The sequence below is a fragment of the Podarcis melisellensis genome (genome assembly GCF_964234715.1).
Source record: "Podarcis melisellensis genome assembly, chromosome: 4".
In the NCBI taxonomy this organism is placed as follows: domain Eukaryota; kingdom Metazoa; phylum Chordata; class Lepidosauria; order Squamata; family Lacertidae; genus Podarcis; species Podarcis melisellensis.
Window position 1 is genome coordinate 85,998,667 of NC_138531.1, and position 24,677 is coordinate 86,023,343.

Below are 24,677 nucleotides of genomic sequence, written 5' to 3' on the forward strand. Positions count from 1 at the left end.
GAGGTCCCGGGCCCTAAGGAAGTCAGATTATCCTCCAGCAGGGCCAGGGCCTTGTCAGTGATGGCTCCGACATGGTGGAATGCTCTGTCCCATGAGACCAGAGCTCTGCAGGATTTAACTTCCTTCCGCAGGGCTGTAAGACAGAGGTATTCCGCCTGGCTTTCAACTTGAACTTAGCCTGATCTTTTATTCCCCTTTCTTCCCTCCCCCTCATCCTTTTATGAAGATTAACTGCTCTGGGATCCCACAGCTAATTCCCCCCTGGTCTCCTCGCTGGCCCAAATAGGACTAACTTAGCCAGCTAGCCCTGGTGATCATCTAATGTTTATTGGATGGATTTCCCCCCTAAATTGATTTTTAAATTCTGAATTTATTGTTATTCACGTTTTATACTGTATTTTATACTGGGTTTTTTCCTCCCTCCATCAATTAAGTGTTTTGAATTTGTTGTTAGCCACCCTGAGCCCGGTTTCCTGAACCGGGAAGGGTGGGGTATAAATAAAAAAATATTATTGTTATTATTACCATATTCACGACCCTAGAGCATACTCACATGTGCGTTTTAACACAGACAAGAGCAGAGGTATTTTGGCTTGGGTGCTCCTGTCATGAGAGACCTTCAGAATGTCAGCAGATGTACACACACAAATACACACCTCTTCACTCTGCATTGGAAGAAATGGGGAAATGTGTGGTGCTGCAAAATAATCTCTGGGATTAAAATGGGCAGCAATGGTCCTAGCCCTAAATCAAGAAATGGGGACCTGTGATAGTACCACTGCTCTTTTTCTAGAAAAAAAGAGGCGCCGGAACTCACCATGAACGCCTCTATTTTTCTCTTATAATGGCAATGGTGCCCACCTGAGAGGTGCCGGAACTGAGTTTCAGTGAGTTCCAGCTGGGGAAAAAAGCCCTGGATAGTACCCATGGTCAGGGTCACATTCAGCTTTTTATTTTTCCATTTTTAACTTCAGTTCCCAAGAGTCCTCACAAAAAAAAATTGCCTGCATTTTAATGTGCATTTTCCCCAATATATTTGTTGCAATTTGCCTATGTATATGCTTTTTGCAATCAGTTCCCCCCCAACAAAATTCTTTTTTTTTGCATTTTATTTTCAATTCCATGCATTTCTGTGCACATACTCTCATAATGTGTTTGCACAATTTTTAATTGGTACGCATTTTTTTTCTGCAGAACCGCATCGTAAAATTCAGAGGTGTGAATTTCAAAGGAGAGGTGCCTTGCGGTTTGCATATCCTTTCGGGAAGTGCAAGTTGGGTATGTTTGCATTAAAATGCAAACGGAACCAAATCTCTTGTTAGGGATGGTGGGTGAATACTCCCGAAACCCTAGTGTAGACAGATGCAGAAAGATGGAGAAGGGGGGAGGGGAGAGGAAGGGAGGAAGGGAGGGAGGAAGGAAGGAAATAAAGGAACTTGATAGACAAATGGATAAAGCAATGCTAAAATAAAATGCAAGAGAAAGAACTGAAAATGGTCCCAGTCCTATATTTGAATATATATCCTGGATCTGGAGAGGCTGAAGGCCACTTGCTTAGAAAACAATGTCTAACAGCATCAATTCCAGCATTGCTTTGAACATGGCATTGCCCTGTTTGAACAGTGTACACGTTTTTGACAGCAAATCCAGGCAACACCACCCTGTTTCGATCTCGAAATGCTTCTTGATATCCTTCAGCTGAATCACCAAATATAGACAGTACAGTACCATACAAAAATGGACTACAAAAATAAAGGTCTAAAGATTGACAGCTGTTTGAGGATAACAGCTCTGTCTCTTTGCATTCATTCGGGTTTTTTTCTGTTTACTTCCAGTTAGCAATGACTGGAGGCTATGATTAAATGCCTGGCGATGGTTTCATTGCCATTTGCATTCTCTCTCAGCTATATTCTCGCTGTTAGAAAATAAGCATTCTCTCTCTGTGTTGTTAAGGTGGACAATAGCTGGTGCAAAAATAATACGGCTGCGTTTCATTCCTTGCCGAGCTGCTTAGAAAATTACCTTGCAGTGAAAAAAAGTGACTCGCATGCCCTGAGAATAGAAACAGAGCAGAAAAACAACAAAAAAATACCATAGTTTGCTAACTTGGTGTGGCTTCATTCATTATTTTTTTTAAGGTGACATTTTCTACAACGATTTAGAAAAGGGACCACATAATGTAACTTTTGCCATTGTGCCTTTCCAATAGGGGGAAAAAAGCAATAAAGCCAGCCTTATGAAAAGAGGGAGGGGGGATTTAGACTCCAAATATTTATCAAACTTTTTTTCTTAAAAAAACCCAACCCATAACAACTCAAACAAAATAGATGTACTGTACTAGACGCCACAATTTAAACTACTCATGATACAAGACTGGTGTCAGCTAATATAGAAACGCATTAGAAAAGGAAAGTAAAATTGGACAGATTTTTTTCGTTTGCTTACAAAAGTTCATTTCGTACAATCTGCCTATTTTCTCTGTTGGGCAATAAATATCCCCTCCCCCATAGAGGACATTTATAAGAAACTGAAGAGAAGAAACCTGATGAATTGTTTTAGCATTATTCGCCACCCACAACACTCTTCCTGGTGCACCATGTGTGTTTCTCGTGTCTTTGACCATTGGGCTCTTTGCCTTCTGCTTCCTCCATGGATACAGAATTCCATCCAGTGATGTTATCAGGCTAAACAAATCAGAACGATGAATGAGGAAAAGGTCCACAGTCTGTCTTCACCACGAGGTTGACGGGACCATTAGTACCAAAAGGAACGTTACAGTCGATGACGAAGTAGAGAAAGCACGTAGGCTTGACTGAGAACTTGTGACTTTTCCACCTAGGACAATCAAAACAAGAGATAGAAACAAAGAATTTTAGAACTGTGGAGTTGGAATCAACCCAAAGAGTTGTCTAGTCCAACCTCCTGTAATGAAGGAATCATACTAAAGAATCCCAGATGGAATGGTGATCCACGATGAGGTAGTAACTCCCTATCAGATTTTGGCATTTTGCAGTTCCTAACCCAATGATCTGCTGTGATTTTAACACACTAATACCTTGAGAAAAATTCAGCACAAGGGACTCTTTGATCCAACCCAGAATATTCATATTTATTATTATTTTTTGTCAGTGTGGGCTTACTGGGACAACACTGAAGATTCATTTTAATTACAACAGGTCTGATTGTTTTTTCCAAGTAGGATGGCTCTGCCTAGCCAAGACGTAAAATAAATAAATAAAATGCAATTAACTTTGCATTTGGCAAGAAATTATGAGAGTAAATAACCTTCCCTTTGTTTATTTGAAATGCATGTCCTTTGCATACTTATTAATCAAGTAACATTAGTTATTGTTAATCAATGCAACAGTAAACAATGCTCGATGTCATCCTCCGTTTTAAAATTAGCACTGTCGGTCCTTTATTGACTGAGGCTATGTAAACAAACTAGGAAGGTAATGTTCTTTCTTTATGAAGTACTCTCTCTTACTCATGTTTTGTTGACAAGAGGACTCTGGTGGGACTCTTACACCCAGCTGAGATTTATGTCAGAACTTTGGACCTTTCGTTGGTGTTTCAGCAGAGAAATATGTGAGCACAAGTTTAGACCAGATGTTTTCCTGATGTACACCAAGGGAACAGCTGATGTGGTGCTGTTGTCAAAAAACTCTGGATTGCATTATGGGTGGGTTCTCCACTTCCAGCCACTGTTGTGGAGAAAAGTGTGTGTAAGAGAGACAGTATGTTCAGAAACAACCCTAAATTAACACTTGTCCACCTTTGCTTTTGCTTCCGTCCACCATGTGGCTCACAGAAGAGTGCCTAGGAGAGAATGAGACCCTCAGGATTCAAAAACTTCTGCACCCCTGGTGCAAAGGGTCACAGCCTGTGTGGGAACTTCCATGTTTCTGCAACAGCCATTGCACCTAAAACTCTGTAGAAAAAGCTTTCACCTTATTTAACCCACAGTCTTTTCAGTGGAGGGCATTCACCTGACCAGTGGAGAATCATCAAATAAACAAGCAATGAGATATCAAACATTGCATATGCATGTGTGGTCTGACCCCCAAGATGTTTCCAAGTCAGCCAGGAGGCAACATAGTTGGTGTCGTCCTCAACTGACTTGACTGGATCCCCTTTGATTTTGGCTGCAACATCAGGATTTAAACATTCCTTTAGAATAACAAGCTGACCAAGACCCCCAGGACTTTGCTCAATATGCTGGAAGCAAAACTTGATATATAGAGCACATGGAAGAATCCATGCCACTTTAACAAACAGCAATGATACCATTCTATCTCATATATCAGTCATTGATAAGGCAGCATGTGTAATTTAGATGGATAAACTTGCCACATCTGGTCTGTGGTACGACGTGGTGACAACACAATAAACCCCATCGTTCTGCCTGGACACTGAGGCCCAGCACCGAGGGCCTTCTGATGGTTCCCTCACTGTGAGAAGCCAAGTTACAGGGAACCAGGCAGAGGGCTTTCTCAGTAGTGGCACCTGCCCTGTGGAACGCCCTCCCACCAGTTGTCAAAGAGAAAAACAATTACCAGACTTTTAGAAGACATCTGAAGGCAACCCTGTTTAGGGAAGCTTTTAATGTTTAATAGACTATTGTATTTTAATATTCTGTTGGAAGCCACCCAGATTGGCTGGGGAAACCCAGCCAGATGGACAGAGTATAGATAATAAATTATTATTATTATTATTATTATTATTATTATTATTATTATTATGCGTTTCACTTCCTTACCTGAAAAAGATGGTACCCTGATTTGAGAGCTCGGCATCCCATCCCCTCCTTCACTGACTGCGCGAACCTCTATGATATAGACCCCGACATCAGGGAGAAGCACCACTGCAGATGTTTTCTGTGTTTCAATGACTTGACTGTTGCTGTCACCTTCCTGCCTAAACAAGACCTGCGGACAATATGAACAGCTGTAGAATATCTAGCATCCAATGAAGAACATGGCAATGAAAGCAAGGGCTAAGCAACTGAGAACTGGGCTTATGGAATAAGTAAGAAGGACAATGTGTATGAAATTAAGCATGGTATGAAAAGAGTGGATAGAGACAAGTCGTCCCCACCCCCAATAATCTGATGCCATTCAATGAAAGTGAATGTTGGAATCAGGCTGATAACTGCAGGTACCTCACGTGTGGCATCTCCATCAGTGCTAACCGTAATTTATACTAACCAGAGTTAGAGAAGAGGGTTTATGGTGATTGATAAAATAGTGGCAGAGCACTGTAGTTAACACTCAGCAGGGATGTAAGGAGGAGATGGGCAGGAAACAAAAGGGAGGAAGGTTGCAAGCCAGCAAAATGCTCTTGAACTTTGAACCATGTGCAAGTTCTTGCCATGCTACCCTTTGTTCAGTTAATGTAAGATATGAACCTTCTGGACAGTGAATGTATATGTTGTCTCGAGTGCTGTTGGAAGTATGCAAGTATTAAATGGGAGGGAGGGAGTAGGGTTGGATTTAGGTTTGATGAGGCCCTAAACTACTAAAGATAATGGGGCCCTTTATATGTCCAGCTGTCTTTTTCAACAACAAATTGTCACTGTTTTTTGTGTTGAATATATGCTATATGGTCATTTATGGACCTAATAAGGTATCTAAAGTCATTTGCACATAACAAAATATGTATTTTATCAAAATAATTGTTGAACTGAAATACAATTAAGAAGTTTTTAAATAGTGAAATACAATTAAGAAGAAGTATATTAATAGTGAAATAATTTAATACATACAGTTGCTGTATGTAGGTTTTATTTTTTATCTTACATTTTGGAAATGTTCATCCAGGTTTTTTTTCCCTTTAATTTGTTGTGGGGCTTGTTTAGTTTATAAGTAAATCCGGCACTGGGAGGGAAGGAGGAGAGATCATTTGGCTATAGTGTATATGCACATTTGTATATGCATTTGAGCTTGCAACTGGGTGTACATGCAAAAGTGTATGCATGTGTGATCAACAGTGCATATGCATTTTTTTGTGGGGCGTGTGTGATCCAATAACCATTTTCAAACCACTTATGTAGGTAAAGAGCTTCTCATTCTCCAAAGCACCAAAAATGGAAGAGTGAAGCCAGATGCTACGAGTACAGATTGCTGATATCCCCAACACAATCATAACAAATCTCAGTATTTGCACTTCTGCTCCATAAAGAAAATATTAATTTTAATGGCATTTACAACACCTCATGTTTCTGGCTTTCCTTAAATCCTACTGCAAACACTATCAAATTGAAGCGTTAGCACGGATTTCACTGCAGTCTGTTCCTATTAATAGTCAAATGGGGCGGCCTTAACGGCATCAGGCAGCATATATTATTCAGTTCATAATCCACAGTTGACAATCACCATATCCAAAATATACTAAGGTATAAAGGCATTTAATTTGATTTTAAGGCGTGGGTGGGTTGTCCTTAAAAAACGTAGGGCTTTTGCTTGAACTCCATGTTTAAAAGAGAAATGAAAATAGATGGCGACTGGAGGGTGGAAGGAAAGGAAGTAGGGTTGAGACATCCATCCTTACAGGATCTCTGGTTCAACTATTTCCTTTTTCATGTCAAGATGCAGCTCTGAGAGAACAACCTTCCATTGATGCCCATGTGGAAGAAGGCCTCTGTGTGCATATGCGTTGAGGAACCACATGCTCAGGCGTGTTCTACACAAGTGATTCCCCACCCCCATTCCCAGTCTAGTTGCTGGGATTCCACAACCATATCCTTCATGGCGCTGTCAGGCAAGGAAGGTCCAGAGGAAGGAATTAACTCTTTATTGTCAATAGACTGCAGTGGGTTCAGAGCAGAGTAAACACAGAATTCTACTTCACCCCCCCAAAAAAAGAAACTTTTATAAATAAATGAAGTATTATAAGTTTAATTCTTTAAAATAGCAACAACAGCAACATTTTATTAATTAGTTTGTTTAATTCCAAGCTGAAAGACATTGTTTAACCACTAAAGTTCCAGTGTTCCAGTGACGTTTGTTCTTTGTATGATCAGTTCTGTATAATTGGTTTTGTTCCATTCCGAAAATGAATTCATTTTATTATCCTGTATGACTGAATAGAAGAAGAAGAATAAGAAGTTTGGATTTGATATCCCGCCTTTCACTCCCTTTAAAGGAGTCTCAAAGCGGCTAACATTCTCCTTTCCCTTCCTCCCCCACAACAAACACTCTGTGAGGTGAGTGGGGCTGAGAGACTTCAGAGAAGTGTGACTGGCCCAAGGTCACCCAGCAGCTGCAGGTGGAGGAGCGGGGAAGCGAACCTGGTTCACCAGATTACGAGTCCACCACTCTTAACCACTACACCACACTGGCTCCCAGAATATTGGCAGAGGAAGTGGCATTGTAGAATAGCAATGATCTTTATTGTCAAAAGTGCGCTTACAAGTTAGGAAAAGGCAGGTCCATCAGTCCTACGTCTCTCAACTACTTTTAGGTGCACAGCCGATGAGGAAGTTGCCGTGACAAAAATTCACCCTAACCCTAACCTGACCTCAGCTTATGTATCTTCCCCAAGCAGTCTAAGACTCTACTTGCATGTAATCTACTTCTGCTCCTCCTGCTTCAAACCTCTTCTGGTCCTGGGAGACAGTGGCCCAGGAGAGGTGGGGGCAGCAGGAGGAGCTGTGGAAGCCCTTAACTCTCCACCAGCCTGACCTCTCTCCCCTTCCTCCTGTCACTCTCCATTCCTCCAGCTTCTCCTGCCTCTGCCTCTCCCCTCCAGGCTGTTACAAGCTCAACCAGATCATTCATCTCTTCTTTCAAGTCAGTCTCTAACCACCCTTCTCCTGGCGTCCACTCATCAGTATCCAGCCACCACTCCTCAGTGTCCAGTCAGTATCTGACAATACCTTAGCTTCGTTAGCTCAGAAAGAGTGAGCTGATTGGCTACCCTTCCCTTGGATGCTTATGTCATGGCAGGTGCAAACAAGCCAAGAAATCTTCCATAAACCATGGTTTCCCATTTTGTCCCAACCAGGAAACTATGGTTAACGGCTTTGGAAATTTCAAATAGCACTGATCTGCTATTTTTGAGAGGAGGAACTAGAATTAAGCCCCCACATTTTGCCCTACCCAATGGGCAGCTGATCAGTGCAAGTGCTAATTGTTTGAGAAGGCTAAGCACATACAGGCTTGGCTAATAGAAACCGACACATGGATCTGCGAATTCGATACTTTGGCTTCTCAGTGCTGAAGAGCCTTGCAATGCATAGTGTGAGATAAGGAAAAAGAGAGGAATGAAATAACATAGCATTCCAGAGAACGAGATGGTAGATATGTCAAAACTGACCTTGTATCCCATGACATCTGATTCATTAGCTAAAGGTTTAACAGGTTCCCATCCCAAGGAAACGTGGGAGCCATCTTGTATCCACATGATGTTGCTTGGTGCTTGGCTAGGAGCTGGGAGGGAAGATAAAAACAAAGAATGTGTTGAAATACATTTTTGAAGATTTGGCAAAAGCACCCAAAGAGCCATACAAAGTTCAGTGACATAGTCTCTTGTTCCAGAAGTGTCATTTCAATACCTACTGGACCATTTCATCTCCCCCTCCTATTCCATGCCAAAACCTGTTAGCCTTATTTTCCTGAAAGATAACTTCTTGAGAATCTCAAATGCTCTCAGTCCTCCTTGGAATACAGATCCTTTGAAGTGAGCTCCTGAAGCCAAACAACACAGCAGCCCTATTTTGTTATTCAGCATCTACTATCTACCTCTCTCCCACAAGGAAAGGAAGACCAAGAGAAACGAATGGAAGCCTTATTAGGGCTGTACATTATGAGGAGGAGAAGAAGAGTTGGGAACCTACGAGATTTCTTAGTGGTGGCACGGACGGCACTGCTGGGTGGTCCATACCCCGCTGAGTTGTACGCCTTCACTCTCAGGTGGTATAATGTGTTGCCTTCAAGCCCTGTCAGAATGATGGATGACTCATTTCCTTCTGTCCTGGTCTTTTCAGCCGCTTCCTCTTGTTCCATATCTTTCCAGTAACCAACCTGCCAATGGAGAATTGTGTGAGCGATTGACCACGACACTCATGGGGTTCTTTCCCTAATTATGTACATTCATAATGTCCATAGCACTATGGAGTGTACAGCCCTCTTTGAGAAAATGTCAAGAGGACTGGAGTAACTCCACTAAGAGGAAAGGTTGCAATGCTTGGATTTTATTTTTTTCCAGTTTAGTATGTGGGGGTATAAGACAGAGGTGTATTAAATTACGGTTGATGTAGAGAAAGTGAATAGACATTTTAAAAATCTCCTTTTCATATTACTTGAATCAGGGGTCTTCCAATGAAGCCAGTGTGGAGACATTCTTCATGACAGGCGTAGAGAAGTACAGTGGTACCTCGGGTTAAGTACTTAATTCGTTCCGGAGGTCCGTTCTTAACCTGAAACAGTTCTTAACCTGAAGCACCACTTTAGCTAATGGGGCCTCCTGCTGCTGCCGCGCCGCCAGAGCCCGATTTCTGTTCTTATCCTGAAGCAAAGTTCTTAACCTGAAGCACTATTTCTGGCTTAGTGGAGTGTGTAACCTGAAGTGTATGTAACCTGAAGCGTATGCAACCTGTACTTCTTCCCACCGCACAGAGTTAAATAATGGAATTCATTCTCTCAAAATGTGATAATGGTGACAAACACCTTGGGAAAGGATTAGACAAATTCAGGGAGCATTGGTCTCCAATGGCTACATTTCCTCCATAATAATATGCTGGTTTAGGTTTATAGGTTCATTTCTTTTATTCCCACCTATAAATAATTATATTAAACCATGTCCCTAGCAGTCAGAAATAATTACTGTAATTTAGATAGAAGTACAATGTGTTTCATCATAGTGGGGAAGGCTGTGGCTAGGTGATCTGCATACCTGCTCTGTCTGCTGTTCAAGTGCTTCTCCCTGCTGATGGGTAACTCTTTCATCCTTAAACTGGACTTTGATTGGACAGCACTTCAAATGGAAGGTGTCTTTGAGAGAATTGTAAAGTAGGGCATGCAGCCACCTTATGGATGTTAGAATTCCTGCTCCATGATTGCAGTCATGGGATTGTTGTCTTTCACATGACGGTATATGTTTTGACTCCACAGAGTGGGAAGTGACGGAGACAGGATGTTTGTGTTACTGTGTTCCGTGAAGTGGGACTATTGTCCATTTTCTCTTTGCTGTCTGATGCTAGAGAGAGAGGGAGCCATGTTGCAGTGCCCTGTGTGTGTTTACATGTAAATAAAGTAGATTAGCCAAAATGCTGAGTTGCTGAGGTCTGTCACACATGATGCGCAAACTCTGCGGATCCCTAAATGTGCCGGTGCTGGTTGGTATTGGTCGCTGTGATGTTGAGGTTGAAGAAAGCTTATGAAGCTCCCGAACGATCGACCAGCAGGGAGGGAACATGCCAGTCGGGCATGTGTCTCTACCAGGGTCCTACTCGAGTGTAGGCTGAACTCCTGACAATGAAAAGGTCTCAAGGAAAACCACAACTCACTTCCAAGTGGGATTGGACATACCCTTCCCAGTCGCCCAGCGACAGGGTATGACACTGTTAGCACATTAAGGACATCCTTGGTGGATCAGGCCAGTGAACCATCTACTCCAGCATCCTATTCTCACAGCAGCCAACCAGATGATTACAGTAAGCCCCAAAGCAGGACCTGAGCGAAGCAACACTTCTCTGTCCTGCTGTTTCCAGCAACTGGCATTCAGAAGCATTGCTGCCTCCAGAACATAGCCATGGGTAGATTTATCATCCATGAATTTGTCTATGAGAACATTGAGATTCAGTGCACCACAGCATGGGATGTTGTTGTGTTGAGGAGCTAGATTGAGTGAGCAAGAATGAGTGCTGACAGGAAGTCAAAAGTACTTCAGAGGATTCAAGGACAGCCCACCTCTGGTGGGTTCTCCAAGAAATTTACTCTTCAGACCTGGCAAGCTTTGAACTGAATCGTGTGAGGAAATGGCACAAGCAATATTTCCTTCTTTGGCGCAGCGAGAAAGCTCTGAGCCTGGGTAATGAATTGGAGATGACAGAACACCTGAGGAGACCTTGTAGTGGGTTAATCATACCGGAGCAGAATCGCTGGGGGACAGAGAGGCGGGCTGTGGGCTTGGTTTGAGTTACTCAGATAGGAACTCGTTTCTGTCAAATGTAATTCAGGAAGAATCCTCTCTGTGGATCGCCTCCCTTCCTTTGCACACAGAAGCCCAAATCGTTTTTGATGTTTACAAGTCTGTGGCAGTCACTGCTTGCCTTTGCTGAGTCCCCCCCCCCAACTCTCTGGGGGGCTACGCTGGCAGCACATGAATACCAACTAGTTCCTTTGTAATCCGTTCAATGTAGGCACCAACTTCTTGAAAAACGTCGGGCTTTGCAGTGAGCAAAACTGCTTATGTCAAGGTTAACCCCTGCCCACCGCTGAGTTTTGCTCAGCAAAACATCTACCAAGTTGATGGCGGTGGTGATTTATTTCCGAAGCGCCTAAAAGTTTCTAGGCACTGTACACATATTAAAGGAGACAGTAGCTTACAAAATATGGAAAGGAAAGGAAAAGGAACATTCAAAGCAGCTCGCAAAATATTGAAGAACATATAATATTGGAAATTGGCATACACACCCAAACACATATGCATACAGACACACACCAGTAAGGAGACAGAATATAACCAGCAGGAGAAAATACAGCAGACAAAAGCTAACCTTATTTTCCAAAAGCCCACTAAACCTACAGTGTTTTACGTGGCACCTGAAAGACTAGGAATGGGCCTCTCAAGGGAAGCAGTTCTAAAGCCTGGGTGCAATGATCGAAAAGGCCCCGTCCCATGTAACTATCCCTTAACCGCCACAGTTTTATTTTTTAAAAATATTTTATTAAAAGAATTTCAGCTATAGAAAATAAATGAATGAAAAAACAAAAGAGAAAGATAGTGCAAAGATACAATAAGAAAAAAGAATATAATACACTAAATATAACATTTATATAATTATTATATAGATATATAAATAGTATTATTGTCCTAATACATATATGATTATTGATAACCTGCTGTATTCTGTATAAACTTGTTCCAGATGTCAATATATTTGTCCAAACCAAGCCCGTGTCTATAAGTTGTCCGTTCACATGTTGCGAGTATTGGCATCTCATCAATCCATTGATTAAAGCGAATCATATTTTTATTCTTCCCTAACCTCCAAAGTTGAGCATTTATTTTTAAGTGCAGAAATCAAGATCAAGGGAACTTGTCAATGGGATCACACTGAAGCAAGGTGATGCAACCAAAAAAATTCTGAAATCCAGTGAAAGATACATGTTTCCCTTGGGAGTCCATGGTGCTAGGAGCACACCACACATTTAAAGCATTCTTATACCACTTTAGCAGTCATGGCTTTCGCTAAAGAACCCTGACAGCTGTGCTTTGCTAAAGGTTGTTAGAAATTGCAGCTCTGTTGGGAGTGTGTGTGTGTCTCCTAACAATCTCTCTGCACCCTTAACAAACTACAGTTCCCAGGAGTCTTTGGGGGAAGTCATGGCATCACAGTGCTTTAAGTATGCTGCGGGTAATTAGTTGGTGTTGTGAATTAGGTTTAAAGGGAATTGTACCTGTTGGTTTGTTTTTCTTCGAACTTTCCTATTTATTATTGTTGTATCTGACTCCTTTTACCTCGTACAGGCACCATTGTCCCACTTTTGGGGAGATGGATGTATTTATGACAGCGCCAGTCCATCAGCCTTTTCCTTTCATGATGCTGGCCTATAAGAAGACTGTGCATTGATTCCAATTTCATCCAGAGGGCAATTTGGCTCTGAAGAAGCTACTCATAATTATCTAGACAACATTTCCTCAGAGAACGAGGCTTACAGCCCAATTATGCAGCAGCTCGCAGATTCAAGCAGTCGCTTCCAGTGCCAGGGCACAGAGGCAATCTGCAGCTGCTAGCAATTTTTCAGGGTGAGCAGAGCAAAGGTGTGAATCTCTGCTTGCCCCCCTGCAGCTAAAGCTGTCCCAAAGGACTTCAAAGCTCAGGTAATGCATTGGACTTGGGACAAATAGACATAATAAAAATGCCTACGATAAACAAAACACGGCATGTGATATATATGCGTTGCCCTTACCATGCCACTTGTTATAACCCTAGCTGTTGAAAGCCAGCCTTATGAAAAGGTAGAGCTTTGTGGAATACACAGGGTTGGATCCAGACTAAGGGGGAACTCCTGTGGCAAGACCTTCTGGGATGAAAAGCTTAGGATACATTGGATTTCTGGCTCAGCTGGTGTAAGCTGTTCATCTCAGTTCAGCCGGCGCTCAGTCAGCTGACCTGAGAGTGGTGTAAGTCCCTCAGGCATGATGGGGGTGGAACCAGAGAGGGAGGACTCTGGTTGGCTCCTCAGCCCATTCAGCTTAGTCACATGACCTGGCAACCCAGCGTAGAGCACTGTTTTAAAAGCTTGTGTAGCCTTTGCCAGGTTTCGGCAAACCAGCCGCCACTGCCCCGCTACTAAGAGCCAACGCACCAATGAGGCACAATAAGGCCTCCGCTCAGGCAGCAGAAGACCCTGAGGCAATGCCTCCTTGGTGTTATGCCTGCTGTGCTGATGTTGTTTGGAAAGCATTGGTGCTGATTTCAGCTTGGACGGTGCCAGTTTCCAGCAACACCTCACTGAAACTGTGCCAGATCTTGTGGAGCACATGAGAGCTCATGCAATTTGGGTGAGATCTTGCTGGAAATTGGTGCAATCTCGCCCAAAATTGTTGCCAATGCTAGCGCTACTTCTGTTGGGCAGGCGCCTCAGGTGACACGTCCAGCGTGGTGTAGTGGTTAAGAGTGGTAGTCTCATAATCTGGTGAACCGGGTTCGCGTCTCTGCTCCTCCACATGCAGCTGCTGGGCTAGTCACACTTCTCTGAAGTCCCTCAGCCTCACTCATCTCACAGAGTGTTTGTTGTGAGGGAGGGAGGGAAAGGAGTTTGTTAGCAGCTTTGAGACTCCTTAGGGTAGTGATAAAGCAGGATATCAAATCCAAACTCTTCTCTTCTTCCTCTTCTTCTTCTTCTTCTTCCTCCCATTTTTCCTCAAGTGGCAAAATAGAACATGCAGCCGCTGTTGCTACTGAATAGGGTTTGGATCTGGTGTAGTTTTATGCCCGCCTAACTTACACCAGATTGATATACAGAAGTTCATTGGGCATAGGATTGCTACCTCGGGTCCCACTGACACCAATCGGACATGGCTTTGTCATGCCGAATGAAGAGATTAAAACCTGCCCTGCAGTTTTGTGAATATTTTCTTCCTCCAGTTTTCAGTCTCATTCCCAGGGCAATTTAGAATTTCTTTATAATTCGGTGGCTACAGGGTTGAGCTGACCTTATGATTTTCCCTGCACTCAACATTTCTCCAGCACTCTTGCAACCTTCCTGATATGACAAAGGCCCCCTATGAGAAGTTACCTCATAGTGTCTTACCCTCAGCTTTAAAGTGAGAGTAGCTGGGAAGGCTGGCTACTGAGCACCCGAGACTGATCCAATCACTTACTTCCTTTTTTAAGGTAAGTTCTTCCTTTTACCTTACATTTCCCCCCACATTTATTTCTATAACAGTAATAATACTCTGCTTTAAGAAATAACAACAAACATCCCTGCCTTTCTGTGCTTACAAGAAAGCCCAGTTGGAGATATCATGAGTTTCCAGGAAGTATGGGCACCCAGGAAGGCTGCAGAGCACTGGAGAGATATTATTTGCAGAATGAAAGGACAGATACTCACAAAGCCCCACAGGCATCTTGATAGTCAGGGAAGCAAAACAAAAGCCCCACACATCCTACCATGACAATGTTTCTTTAAATTTTCTCTCCCCTTTGATAACTCTCGGAAGCTGTTCATTTTCTCATTAACTGAGAGAAAATGGTAAAAAAAAAAAGCAAGCTGAAGAAATTTTCAGTGGTGCCTTAGTCACGATTCACTTTTCAAAACTGGATTTTAATAGTATTGATGTTCAGCTTAAACATCCTTTGAGTCTGGCAAGTTTCCAGCGGAAAAGTGTGACAGTGGCAGCTGGTAGCTTCAATAGCTTTTTAAAAAATACACAGATTCATGGTTGGGAGCCAATTCCTATATTGTAGGAATGTGATTGCTAAAGGGAGCCTCCACACAGCATTCCTCAAGCTGCCACATGATGGAGACAAGCAAAAGGGGAGAGCTGTATCTCCTGTATTTTTTGCTTATGATCACCCAGGGCTGGCCATTGTCAGGTTAAAGAATGCTGGACTAGACAGATCAGCAAGACACTTTATGTTTCTATAGATTACAATGCTTTTTTGTGGGAGTACATAGGAAACTGTGTTGTACCAATCACAATATGGGTCCATCAGTATTGTCAACACGGACTGGAACTGCCATTCCAAGGTTTTAGACAGGAGTTTTGCCCAGTCCAACCAAAAATGCTCTGGACTGATCTCTGCAAAACATGCTCTCTACCACTGAGCTATGGTCAATCTCCAGGTAGGGGAATCAATAAGGCACCAGTAATGTCAAAAAAGCGGGACGCGGGTGGCACTGTGGGTTAAACCACAGAGCCTAGAGCTTGCCAATCATAAGGTCAGCGGTTCGAATCCCTGCAACAGGGTGAGCTCCTGCTGCTCGGTCCCTGCTCCTGCCAACCTAGCAGTTCAAAAGCACATCAACATGCAAGTAGATAAATAGGTACCGCTCTGGCGGGAAGGTAAACGGCATTTCCGTGCGCTGCTCTGGTTCGCCAGAAGCGGCTTAGTCATGTTGGCCACATGACCCGGAAGCTGTATGCTGGCTCCCTCAGCCAATAAAGTGAGATGAGCGCCGCAACCCCAGAGTCGGCCATGACTGGACCTAATGGTCAGGGGTCCCTTTACCTTTACTAATGCCAAAAAGCACACTCATCCAGTTGAGAGAACCAGTTATTGTATTACCAACCACCTCTGGTGTTTAGACCTGAAAGGGTGGGAGCTCTTTGTAGTTCTGCCACCCTCAGAAGAGTGGAAAATGACAGCCCACGGGGACAGTTTCCTCTGTGGCAGCTCCTAAATACTGAACCATGGAAAAAAGCAACCAGAAAAGGAGGCCTTTGTTGGTTCAGAGCAAAGGACTATCTAGCACGGACTCTCCAAGTGTCCATAGTTTCCAGGAACAGTACCAGATGAAGGCAACCCCTGAGCCAAGGAGTTGAGTTACAACCATTAGAAGACATCTGAAGGCAGCCCTGTACAGTGGTACCTCCAGCTGCGAATGGGATCCGTTCTGGAGGCCAGGCCGGATCTCGAGGTTTCTGCAACCCAAGGATCACTGTTCTGCACATGCACACGGTGGTAGAGTGTTCTCCTCTACATAGTTGCATCCTACATAGTTGCATCTACATAGTTGCATCAGGAGGAGGGGCCAACATGGTGCCGAGGTAAGACGCGCTTCGGACTTCTTTTAATCTTCTTTTAATCTTTTATATTTTATCTTAACTGACCCAGTCAGTTTTTGAAGTATTTGAAGTATGGTAAACTGCTTCTGTGCATGTGTGCACGGCAAAACCCGGTCTGATACCTCTGAGTTTGCCGCTTTCGTAACATGAAGTTTATGTAACCAGAGGGTTACGTAAGCCTAGGTGCTACTGTATAGGGAAGTTTTTTTTAATGTTTAATGTTTCATTATGTTTTTATATATGTTGGAAGCTGTCTAGAGTGGCTGGGACAATCTGGTCAGATGGGTGAGATATTATAATAATAATAATAATAATAATAATAATAATAAATAAATAAATAAATAAATAAAAAATAGGTAAAGGTAAAGGGGACCCCTGACCATTAGGTCCAGTCATGGCTGACTCTGGGGTTGGAGCGCTCATCTCGCTTTATTGGCCGAGGGAGCTGGCGTGCAGCTTCCGAGTCATGTGGCCAGCATGACTAAGCCGCTTCTGGCGAACCAGAGCAGCGCACGAAAACGCCGTTTACCTTCCCGCCGGAGCGGTACCTATTTATCTGCTTGCACTTTGACGTGCTTTCGAACTGCTAGGTTGGCAGGAGCAGGGACCGAGCAACGGGAGCTCACCCCATTGTGGGGATTCGAACCGCCGACCTTCTGATCGGCAAGTCCTAGGCTCTGTGGTTTAACCCACAGCGCCACCTGCCTCCCTAATAATAATAAATAGGATGTCCCTATTTTTATCAGAGAAATGTTGGAGGGTATGCTAGTCTGGCATTATATTTCCCACCATAATTTTATCCTCATATCCTCGTACTCTGCCTTGCTATTTCTTCACAAAAGTGCGGATTATAAATTTGCTAATAAATAAATAAATATAAAATAAAGACACAAAGTCCACTTTTAAAAAAAAAACCAAACAAATCTCCATCCAGCTGCATTTCTCAATGGGGAAAAGCACAAAGTTAGAGGATGCTAAATGACCAGCCTGCATTAGCCTCAGAAGCAATGCTGGAGGTTCTTTGCTGAATACCCAGGGCCACATGACTGATAGCTCTGACTGCCATTCAAAGATGCCTTTGAAAGCGGACAATTGCTAGCAATATACCCCTCAGTACAAAACACAGCAGACCTGCGGTTGTTCCAAGTAGGTCACAGGGGACTTATCTCTCCTGTCACTTTTGTTAACAAAACATGGCAGCAAACAATTGCAAAAGAAGCAGGGCAGCCAACCGCCCCGAAAAAAATTATATATTGCAAAAATAAAATAAAAATGCCGCCGATCGGAAAACCCTCTGAAGTCTCGAAAACCTGCTCTGTGGATTCTATACTTTACTTAGCATAATGGGTAATCCAGCCCTGTCTGAATAACTTCCTCTCCTTTTGTTACTGCTGTATGATAACTATTAAAAAATGGACAGAGCTTTCACCGCATCATCCTTTTAGCCGGCCACAGGGTTAGAGAAGCAAAAGCAAAACCCATCACAGTTTGTATTTTATATTAATACCTCAAATCCCTGAGGTCTTCCCAGGCTTTCTTTGCTATGTCTCCACGCAACGAGAATCTCTGAAACAGACAATCCTGTAGCCTGGACATCAGTTGGAGCAGCGCTGGGTTCTGTAGGTAAGGGGGGGGGGAATGAAATAGTGAACTTCAGCTGGAACAAAATAGCAGAGCCAAATTTGTCATATTCTTTCCCTTTAGCCTCTCTTATTGCTGGGGATAAAACTTCACAGTTGTCCTGAGCATCAGCAAAAGCGACACAATGAAAACTGTTATTTCCATTGCTTTCCTTTATGTCACAACCGTTCATATCCCTATTACTGACAGGCCCAGAGAGATGGGCTATTGAGAACTCCGATGCTTACGCCACAGCCCGCATGCATCTGAATGTTTTGTGACAAACTAGCACAATCCTAAGCGTTTATGATCGACGTGGTGCGTGGGAAGAGAGGGTTGATTATTACCGTGGTTGCTTCTTTTATTAAAGCATTTATAGCCAACTTTTCAAAACATGCATTGAAGGAGGCCTACAGTAAAATAGTCATGATGCAGTCACAATATGACACCTGGATAACACATCAAACCTAAGTTCCTATGTTTTCATAGCATGAAGCAAGAAATGTTATGGAGTCAGGGAAATATTATGCTTCGATGTTTTCCACCCAGTATGATGGTCTGTGCCGTAAGTGTACCTTGTTTTCTGTTTTATGCAATTCAAAGATTTGTGCATTGAAAGCCATTTCCTGGATTTTATATCATTGAAGCAATTACCTTGTTGTCAGGGAAGATTGCGGCAGGACAAATAATTTGCAAGCTCCCCAAAATGGTGGGCGGCAGTTTTCTATAAATGTGGAAATTATTTCCCTTTCACAGAACTGTGTTGCTCCAAATGGAAAGTGAGGAGACCAAAATATAAATAGCTTTTCCCCATATGGGAACAGAAATCAAGTCTTTTTGCTTAATACGAGAAACAAATGCTTGCTTTTTTGTTGCATTGCATGCCGTTATTCACTGGGCTTTCACCAATGCTAGGCACTAAAATGCAAATTTGCAGGAAAAGGTTGGGAATGCACAATCTATGAATAAACTCTGGTATAATTTTCTGAAAGTTTATGGAGATGGAATGGTAGCTTTTATTGATTTGGACTGGAAAAAGAGACCATCAAATCTGCTGTGAGATGAAATAGCCCATAACTCAGTACATTGCTGAATGTTGTTTGACTAACACTAAGAATAAGATTGATAGGTCCATTAGGTTTGCCTATAATTGTTGCCAGTGTTATGATCATAACCTTTTATTAATATTCCAGCATCAACTTCCAACTATAAATGTCTTTGTAGAACTGTGCAGATGAAAGGTCCAATATCTATAAAAGTTCTTTTCATAATATTTAAGATATTATGCGCAGGGTCTCAGCTACACTGTTTTCTCATTTGCAAAGGCTATCATGTGGACTTCCATGTTTAGTTTACCATAGATGGCAGTTTTATCTAAAACTAATGGGAGAGCTTCATTCATTAAGTGAAAATGAGCCTTGGAAAAGTAATCAGTGGGTATCTCTTTACATTAAAAATTGTGTCTGTTTTATACTAGTTTGCCATGTTGTGAATACTCCAAAGTAGCCACAGGAACATAAAATGAGCCTGCTGGAACAAGCAAATGGCAGCTGGTTACTCCTGCCATAGCCTAATTATTATCAGTTTGCAGTGATAAGGAGGGATGCTTTGCCACTGGTATCTCTGACGTTATGGAAGTCACTTCCTGCTGAAATATGAGAGAGCCCATCTGCATTGGCATTCCGCTGGCTTTTGAAGACACGCCTGTTTACACAGACTTTCTCTTGATCTCTTGAGTGGAGTCTTCTGTTTAATTACTGTTCTGTTCTAATGGGATGGTTTTATTATATATTTTAATCTTTCAATGGGATTTTTTTTAATTGTGTATTTTAATTACGGATACTTATAATCTGTTTGTGATTTGTTTTTATACTTGTAAACTGCTTAGAAGCCTATTTGGGCATTCAGCAACGTATTAATTAATTACAGACATCTGATTTAAAAAAAAATGGGAGTGGAAGATTGGGTTCACCAACTCACCTCCCTCTGCAGAGCAAATGACTACGATAGGACTGAATGGCCCATCTCCTTTGTTGTTGTAAGCGCCAACTTTCACTTCGAATGGAGTCAGAGGAGGCACACTCTCGTCTCTGTAGATGAACTTGGAAGCGTCGGAAGAGGTTACCATTTTTTCCTTCCAGCCTCTTGTCCCGTTGGGCCGGAAGGCTACTATGTACCCAAAGCTTTCTCCATTCTGGAACTCTTCAGAAACTGGCTAAAGAAAGATGAGTTTGGTTATTCCTCTGGTTTGAAGTGGAAGATAATCTGCCCAAAGCTATTTCTTGGATAATATTGCTACCATGACTACTACCATGATTAATTTTTACCTCCCCTTCACCCTAAGATCCAAGGGCAGGCTATCATGATTTAAACACAATGTTAAAAACAGCTTAGGGCAACTTGTAAAGGTAAAGGTCCCCTGATGGTTAAGTCCAGTCACAAATGACTCTGGGGTTGTGGTGCTCATCTCGCTTTAGTGGCCAAGGGAGCCGGCATTTGTCCGCAGACAGTTTTGCTGGGTCATGTGGCCAGCATGACTAATCTGCTTCTGGCAAAACCAGAGCAGCGCACGGAAATGCTGTTTACCTTCCTGCCGGAGTGGTACCTATTTATCTACTTGTACTGGCAAGCTTTCGAACTGCTAGGTTGGCAAGAGCAGGGACCGAGCAACAGGAGCTCACCCCGTTGCGGGGATTTGAACCGCCAACCTTCTGATCAGCAAGCCCAAGAGGCTCAGCGGTTTAGACCACAGCTGCACCTGTATAAATTAGGCAGATCCTAAAAATATGCATCTTGAGTGTCAAGAACCAAGCAAAGGGGGGTGTCTGCAACCTTCAAAGCGACACAATATGGGAAGGGAAAGGTTAGGGGATAGCATTTGAGACACTGCTAGCATGATGAAGCTCATTCAGCTAGATGAGACAAGCAGCCCAGTACTCAGAAAGTCCCATTGAGTTCAGCGGGACTTATTCATAGGGGTTAATGCTTTTGGTGCAGCTGGCATGCTTTTGAGAAGGACCAGGGAAAGAAGGAACTTTATAATGCACTAGGATGCAAAATTTTAAGGCAATGTATGCCAGTATAATATACTTTAATTGTTGGAAGATACTTTCTCCTTTTTAAATGTTAGCTTCATGTAAAACAACAACAACAACAAAGGGTTGGATCTGGACTTTTAGAGCAGTCAAAAAGTTACACTGGGCTATGCAGGATTGGGATTGAGCAAAGTCCCCCTCCACAGAACTGGCCCCCTTTTGGTTGCAGTCCTGCTAGGTTTACTCATAGGTAAGTCCAAATGAATTCAATGGTGCTTACTCCCAGCTAAGTGGGCTTAGGATTGCCGCTAAGTACAGCCATTGAACTGAATGGCATTTAAGTTGGTCATGATTTTCCATTGTGTTCAATGGAACTATTCAGAGGGTGACGAAGGGAACATTCCCTATGCACAAAAAGCTGGCGTAAGACACACTGGTGTAAGTTACATCTGGGTCAAGTTACACAAGGTCCAAAGCCTGTTGAGAAGCAAGGCTGCTGCTCTGCCTAAGCCTGGCAGACTCTAAAACTGTGTTCTATGCCAGGTCCCCAGGTCACATGACCAAGCTGAACAGACTTACGAACCAGCCTAAGCTTCCCCTCGCTGGTCCTGGTCTAGCTGCACCCTAAACTGCTCATCCAGGTGGATCTTGCCATAGGATTGCCCCCTAAGTCTGGATCTAACCCAGAAACAAAATTTAAATCACCATATTCATAAATAAACAAATGAACAGAATACGTTTAAATGCGCAAGCCAAACTTTCGATATAATTTGAGACTTTGGCCTCAAATTATGCTGTCTGAGGGGGAGAAAACTTCCAGTTATCATTGTCCACCTATTAAGTGGCGTTCTGGTGTTTTTCTTTTAAATATAACGCAGTGAGAATTCTTGGAAGGACCACTGATTTTCATAATTCCTGGCATTATTTCCTGACATTTTGAAATGAGATGCCTGAATATCGCTCCGGTTAGGAGAGCCTACTGCTAGCAGGCAGCATCTCATTTCAAGGAAATCCTCAAAGTTTGCTGCTGCGTTGCAGAGTTCGGTGCTGCTGGCATGAATCGCAAGGCTCTCAAACAGACGAAACATGGCGTTTTTAATCGGCAGCGACGGGAGCCTTCTTCCCATTGTAAATAGTAGGCATTTGGGGTGTGGGTATGTGGAGAGATCTATTTCCAATCTATACGCCATGCTCTGGTAACTTCCAGAGTGGATAATTGCAATGTGCTCTATGTAGGGCTGCCCTTGAAGGTGACTCATGTTGGTCCAAAATGCAGCAGACAGATTACTGGCTGGGGCAGGCATAGGCAAACTCGGCCCTCCAGATGTTTTGGGACTACAACTCCCATCATCCCTAGCGAACAGGACCAGTGCCTGGGCTGGGGTTCCATATAACAGTTCATTTCCAGGTTGACAGTTCCAGGTTGACAGTTCATTTCCGGGTCAAATTTTAGGCACTCGTGTTAGTATTTAAAGCTCTAAATAGTCCTTTTTATAATGTACCCAGTAGATGGAGAATAAGAACCAGAGCTGTAGCTAGGTGATCTTGTGCCCCGGCAGAACCGTCCAGATTGTGCCTCCTAGGCATGAACTAGCCATGGACTGAAATTAGCTCTTCTTTCTGCCTCTCCTCCAACCCTCCACCCATTCAATTCACCCTTTGTTTAAACCTTTTCTTATGAGTCAATAATCAATATTTTGATTATAGGTGTATTTATTTTTAGCCGATTTTGCAGGGGGGCCCCTAATTTGCGTCCCTGGCGGGGGCCCACCCCACCACCCTCTAACTATGGCCCTGATCAGAAGTTTCTTCTTTTTCTTTATCTCTGCTGTTTCTTAACTCTTTGTTCTCTCCCCCCTTTCCCCTTTCTCTCTCTCTCTCTCTCTCTCTCTCTCTCTCTCTCTCTCTCTCTCTCTCCTTATTCTCTTTCTTTCTTTCTCTTTCCTCTCTTTCTTGTCTTTTCGTTTCTATTTATCCTCCACGAGTGCCATCTGATACAGCGGAATTCATCTTATTTTTTTATTTTATTTTTATGTTCATCTTAAAGATTGTAGGAAATGCAAGAGATTTAATTGGAAACGCAGGGGTCAGCAAAGTCCAAAGGCACACTTTTAAGATTAAACGGCAAAAACAGCACTATAATTTAAGGCAACTTGCTGTGATCTCTTCAGTATTTATTTACTTATTTAAAATATTTATAAGCCGTTTCCCCAAGCAAACCTCCCCCAAGGTGGCTTCCATGGTAAGAATGTCCAAAATACAGAAGCAATAGAAACTGCAAAATGCACTAAAAGTTAAATGAGCCAGCAATAATAAAACACCCACCCAGCAAAGATAAAACCCAGTTTCCCTATTCATTGAGTTAACAGAGTGGTATAGCAAAAGAAATAGAGATCACACACAGGCCTCCTGAAACAGGAAAATATTCAGATTATAGCGGATTAAGGATTATAGTGTGGTGATTTTCCTGAGGTTTATTATTTTTATTTACAAATCTATAACCCGTACTTTCATAAAAACATAGGATGACACATAAGGATAGAATTGAGAAAAGAGCCACAAAAACATCCACAATACTTCGATAAATATCAACAAATACCGACTGGTTAAAAGATAAATCATGTTGTAAAAGCCTGCATAAGCAAGCAAACAAAAAAGTTTTCAAAAGACTTTTGAAGGAAGGGAGGGATGGTTTCCATCAAACCTCTAGTGGCAGGGAGTTCCACAGGACGAGGTCTGCCACACTAAAGGCCCAGTCCCTCGTGAAGGCCAACCAAACCTCAGGGAGGGAGGAGAAAGAATCAGCATGTTTAGTGAAGCAGGATGGTTTAGTGAAGAGAGCTAGGCCCACACTCCTGCCTAGGAATGGGCGAATCTGTCAATTTCGGGTCTCATTTTTCCAATCTTAAATTCAGTTCTCCACATTTTGGAGCAATTTGCATTTATTTAATTTTTTAAAAAAGGATCCTCATGAAAATTCACCCGCATTTTCGCCTGAATTTCTTCCAAAAAGCACATTTTTGCATGCAGTTTTGACGAATTCATACATTTTTTGCAAGCATTCCCCTCCCCATGGAGCGTACTTTTTCCATTTTATTTTTACTAATACCTTCACCTTGGATTTTTTTTTGTACTTCTCCTAATACATACATTTTTGCCAAAACTGGTTGGGGAGTTGCATTGCAATGTTCAGATAAAGGTGAATTCTGAAGGACAGCTGTGTTTGGGTTCAGTCATTGTTTCAGAAAGTGGTGAATTTTATCCATTCAACATTCAATGCAAACTGAACCAGATTTCTTCCTCGTCCTAGTTCTATTTTTGTGGACTCTCCTTCCTTGGAGGTTTTTAAGCAGAGGTCGGATGGTCAACTGTCCTGGATGTTTTAGCTGAGATTCCTGCATTGCAGTGGGTTGCACTAGATGGCCCTAGGGCAGTGGGTCTCAACCTGTGGGTCTCCAGATGTTGTTGGACTACAACTCCCATCACCCCTGAGCTCTGGCCTTGCTAGCTAGGGGTGATGGGAGTTGTAGTTCAACAACATCTGGGGATCCACAAGTTGAG

General features: G+C 42.7%; 1 protein-coding gene across 3 annotated transcripts in view; it reads right to left on the reverse strand.

The window, feature by feature from the left end:
• Positions 1-1,351: 1,351 nt before the first annotated feature.
• Positions 1,352-24,677, reverse strand: part of CNTN5 (contactin 5) — a 650,966-nt gene continuing 627,640 nt past the window's right edge. For all 3 annotated transcript variants that reach the window (XM_081909603.1, XM_081909601.1, XM_081909602.1), the window contains 6 exons: positions 20,062-20,296; positions 17,969-18,078; positions 8,837-9,023; positions 8,317-8,429; positions 4,760-4,928; positions 1,352-2,835 (listed from right to left, as the gene is read on the reverse strand). In XM_081909603.1, the coding sequence (XP_081765729.1) occupies positions 2,732-2,835; positions 4,760-4,928; positions 8,317-8,429; positions 8,837-9,023; positions 17,969-18,078; positions 20,062-20,296 (918 nt within the window). In that variant the 3' untranslated portion in view covers positions 1,352-2,731. The remainder of the gene's footprint in view (positions 2,836-4,759; positions 4,929-8,316; positions 8,430-8,836; positions 9,024-17,968; positions 18,079-20,061; positions 20,297-24,677) is intronic.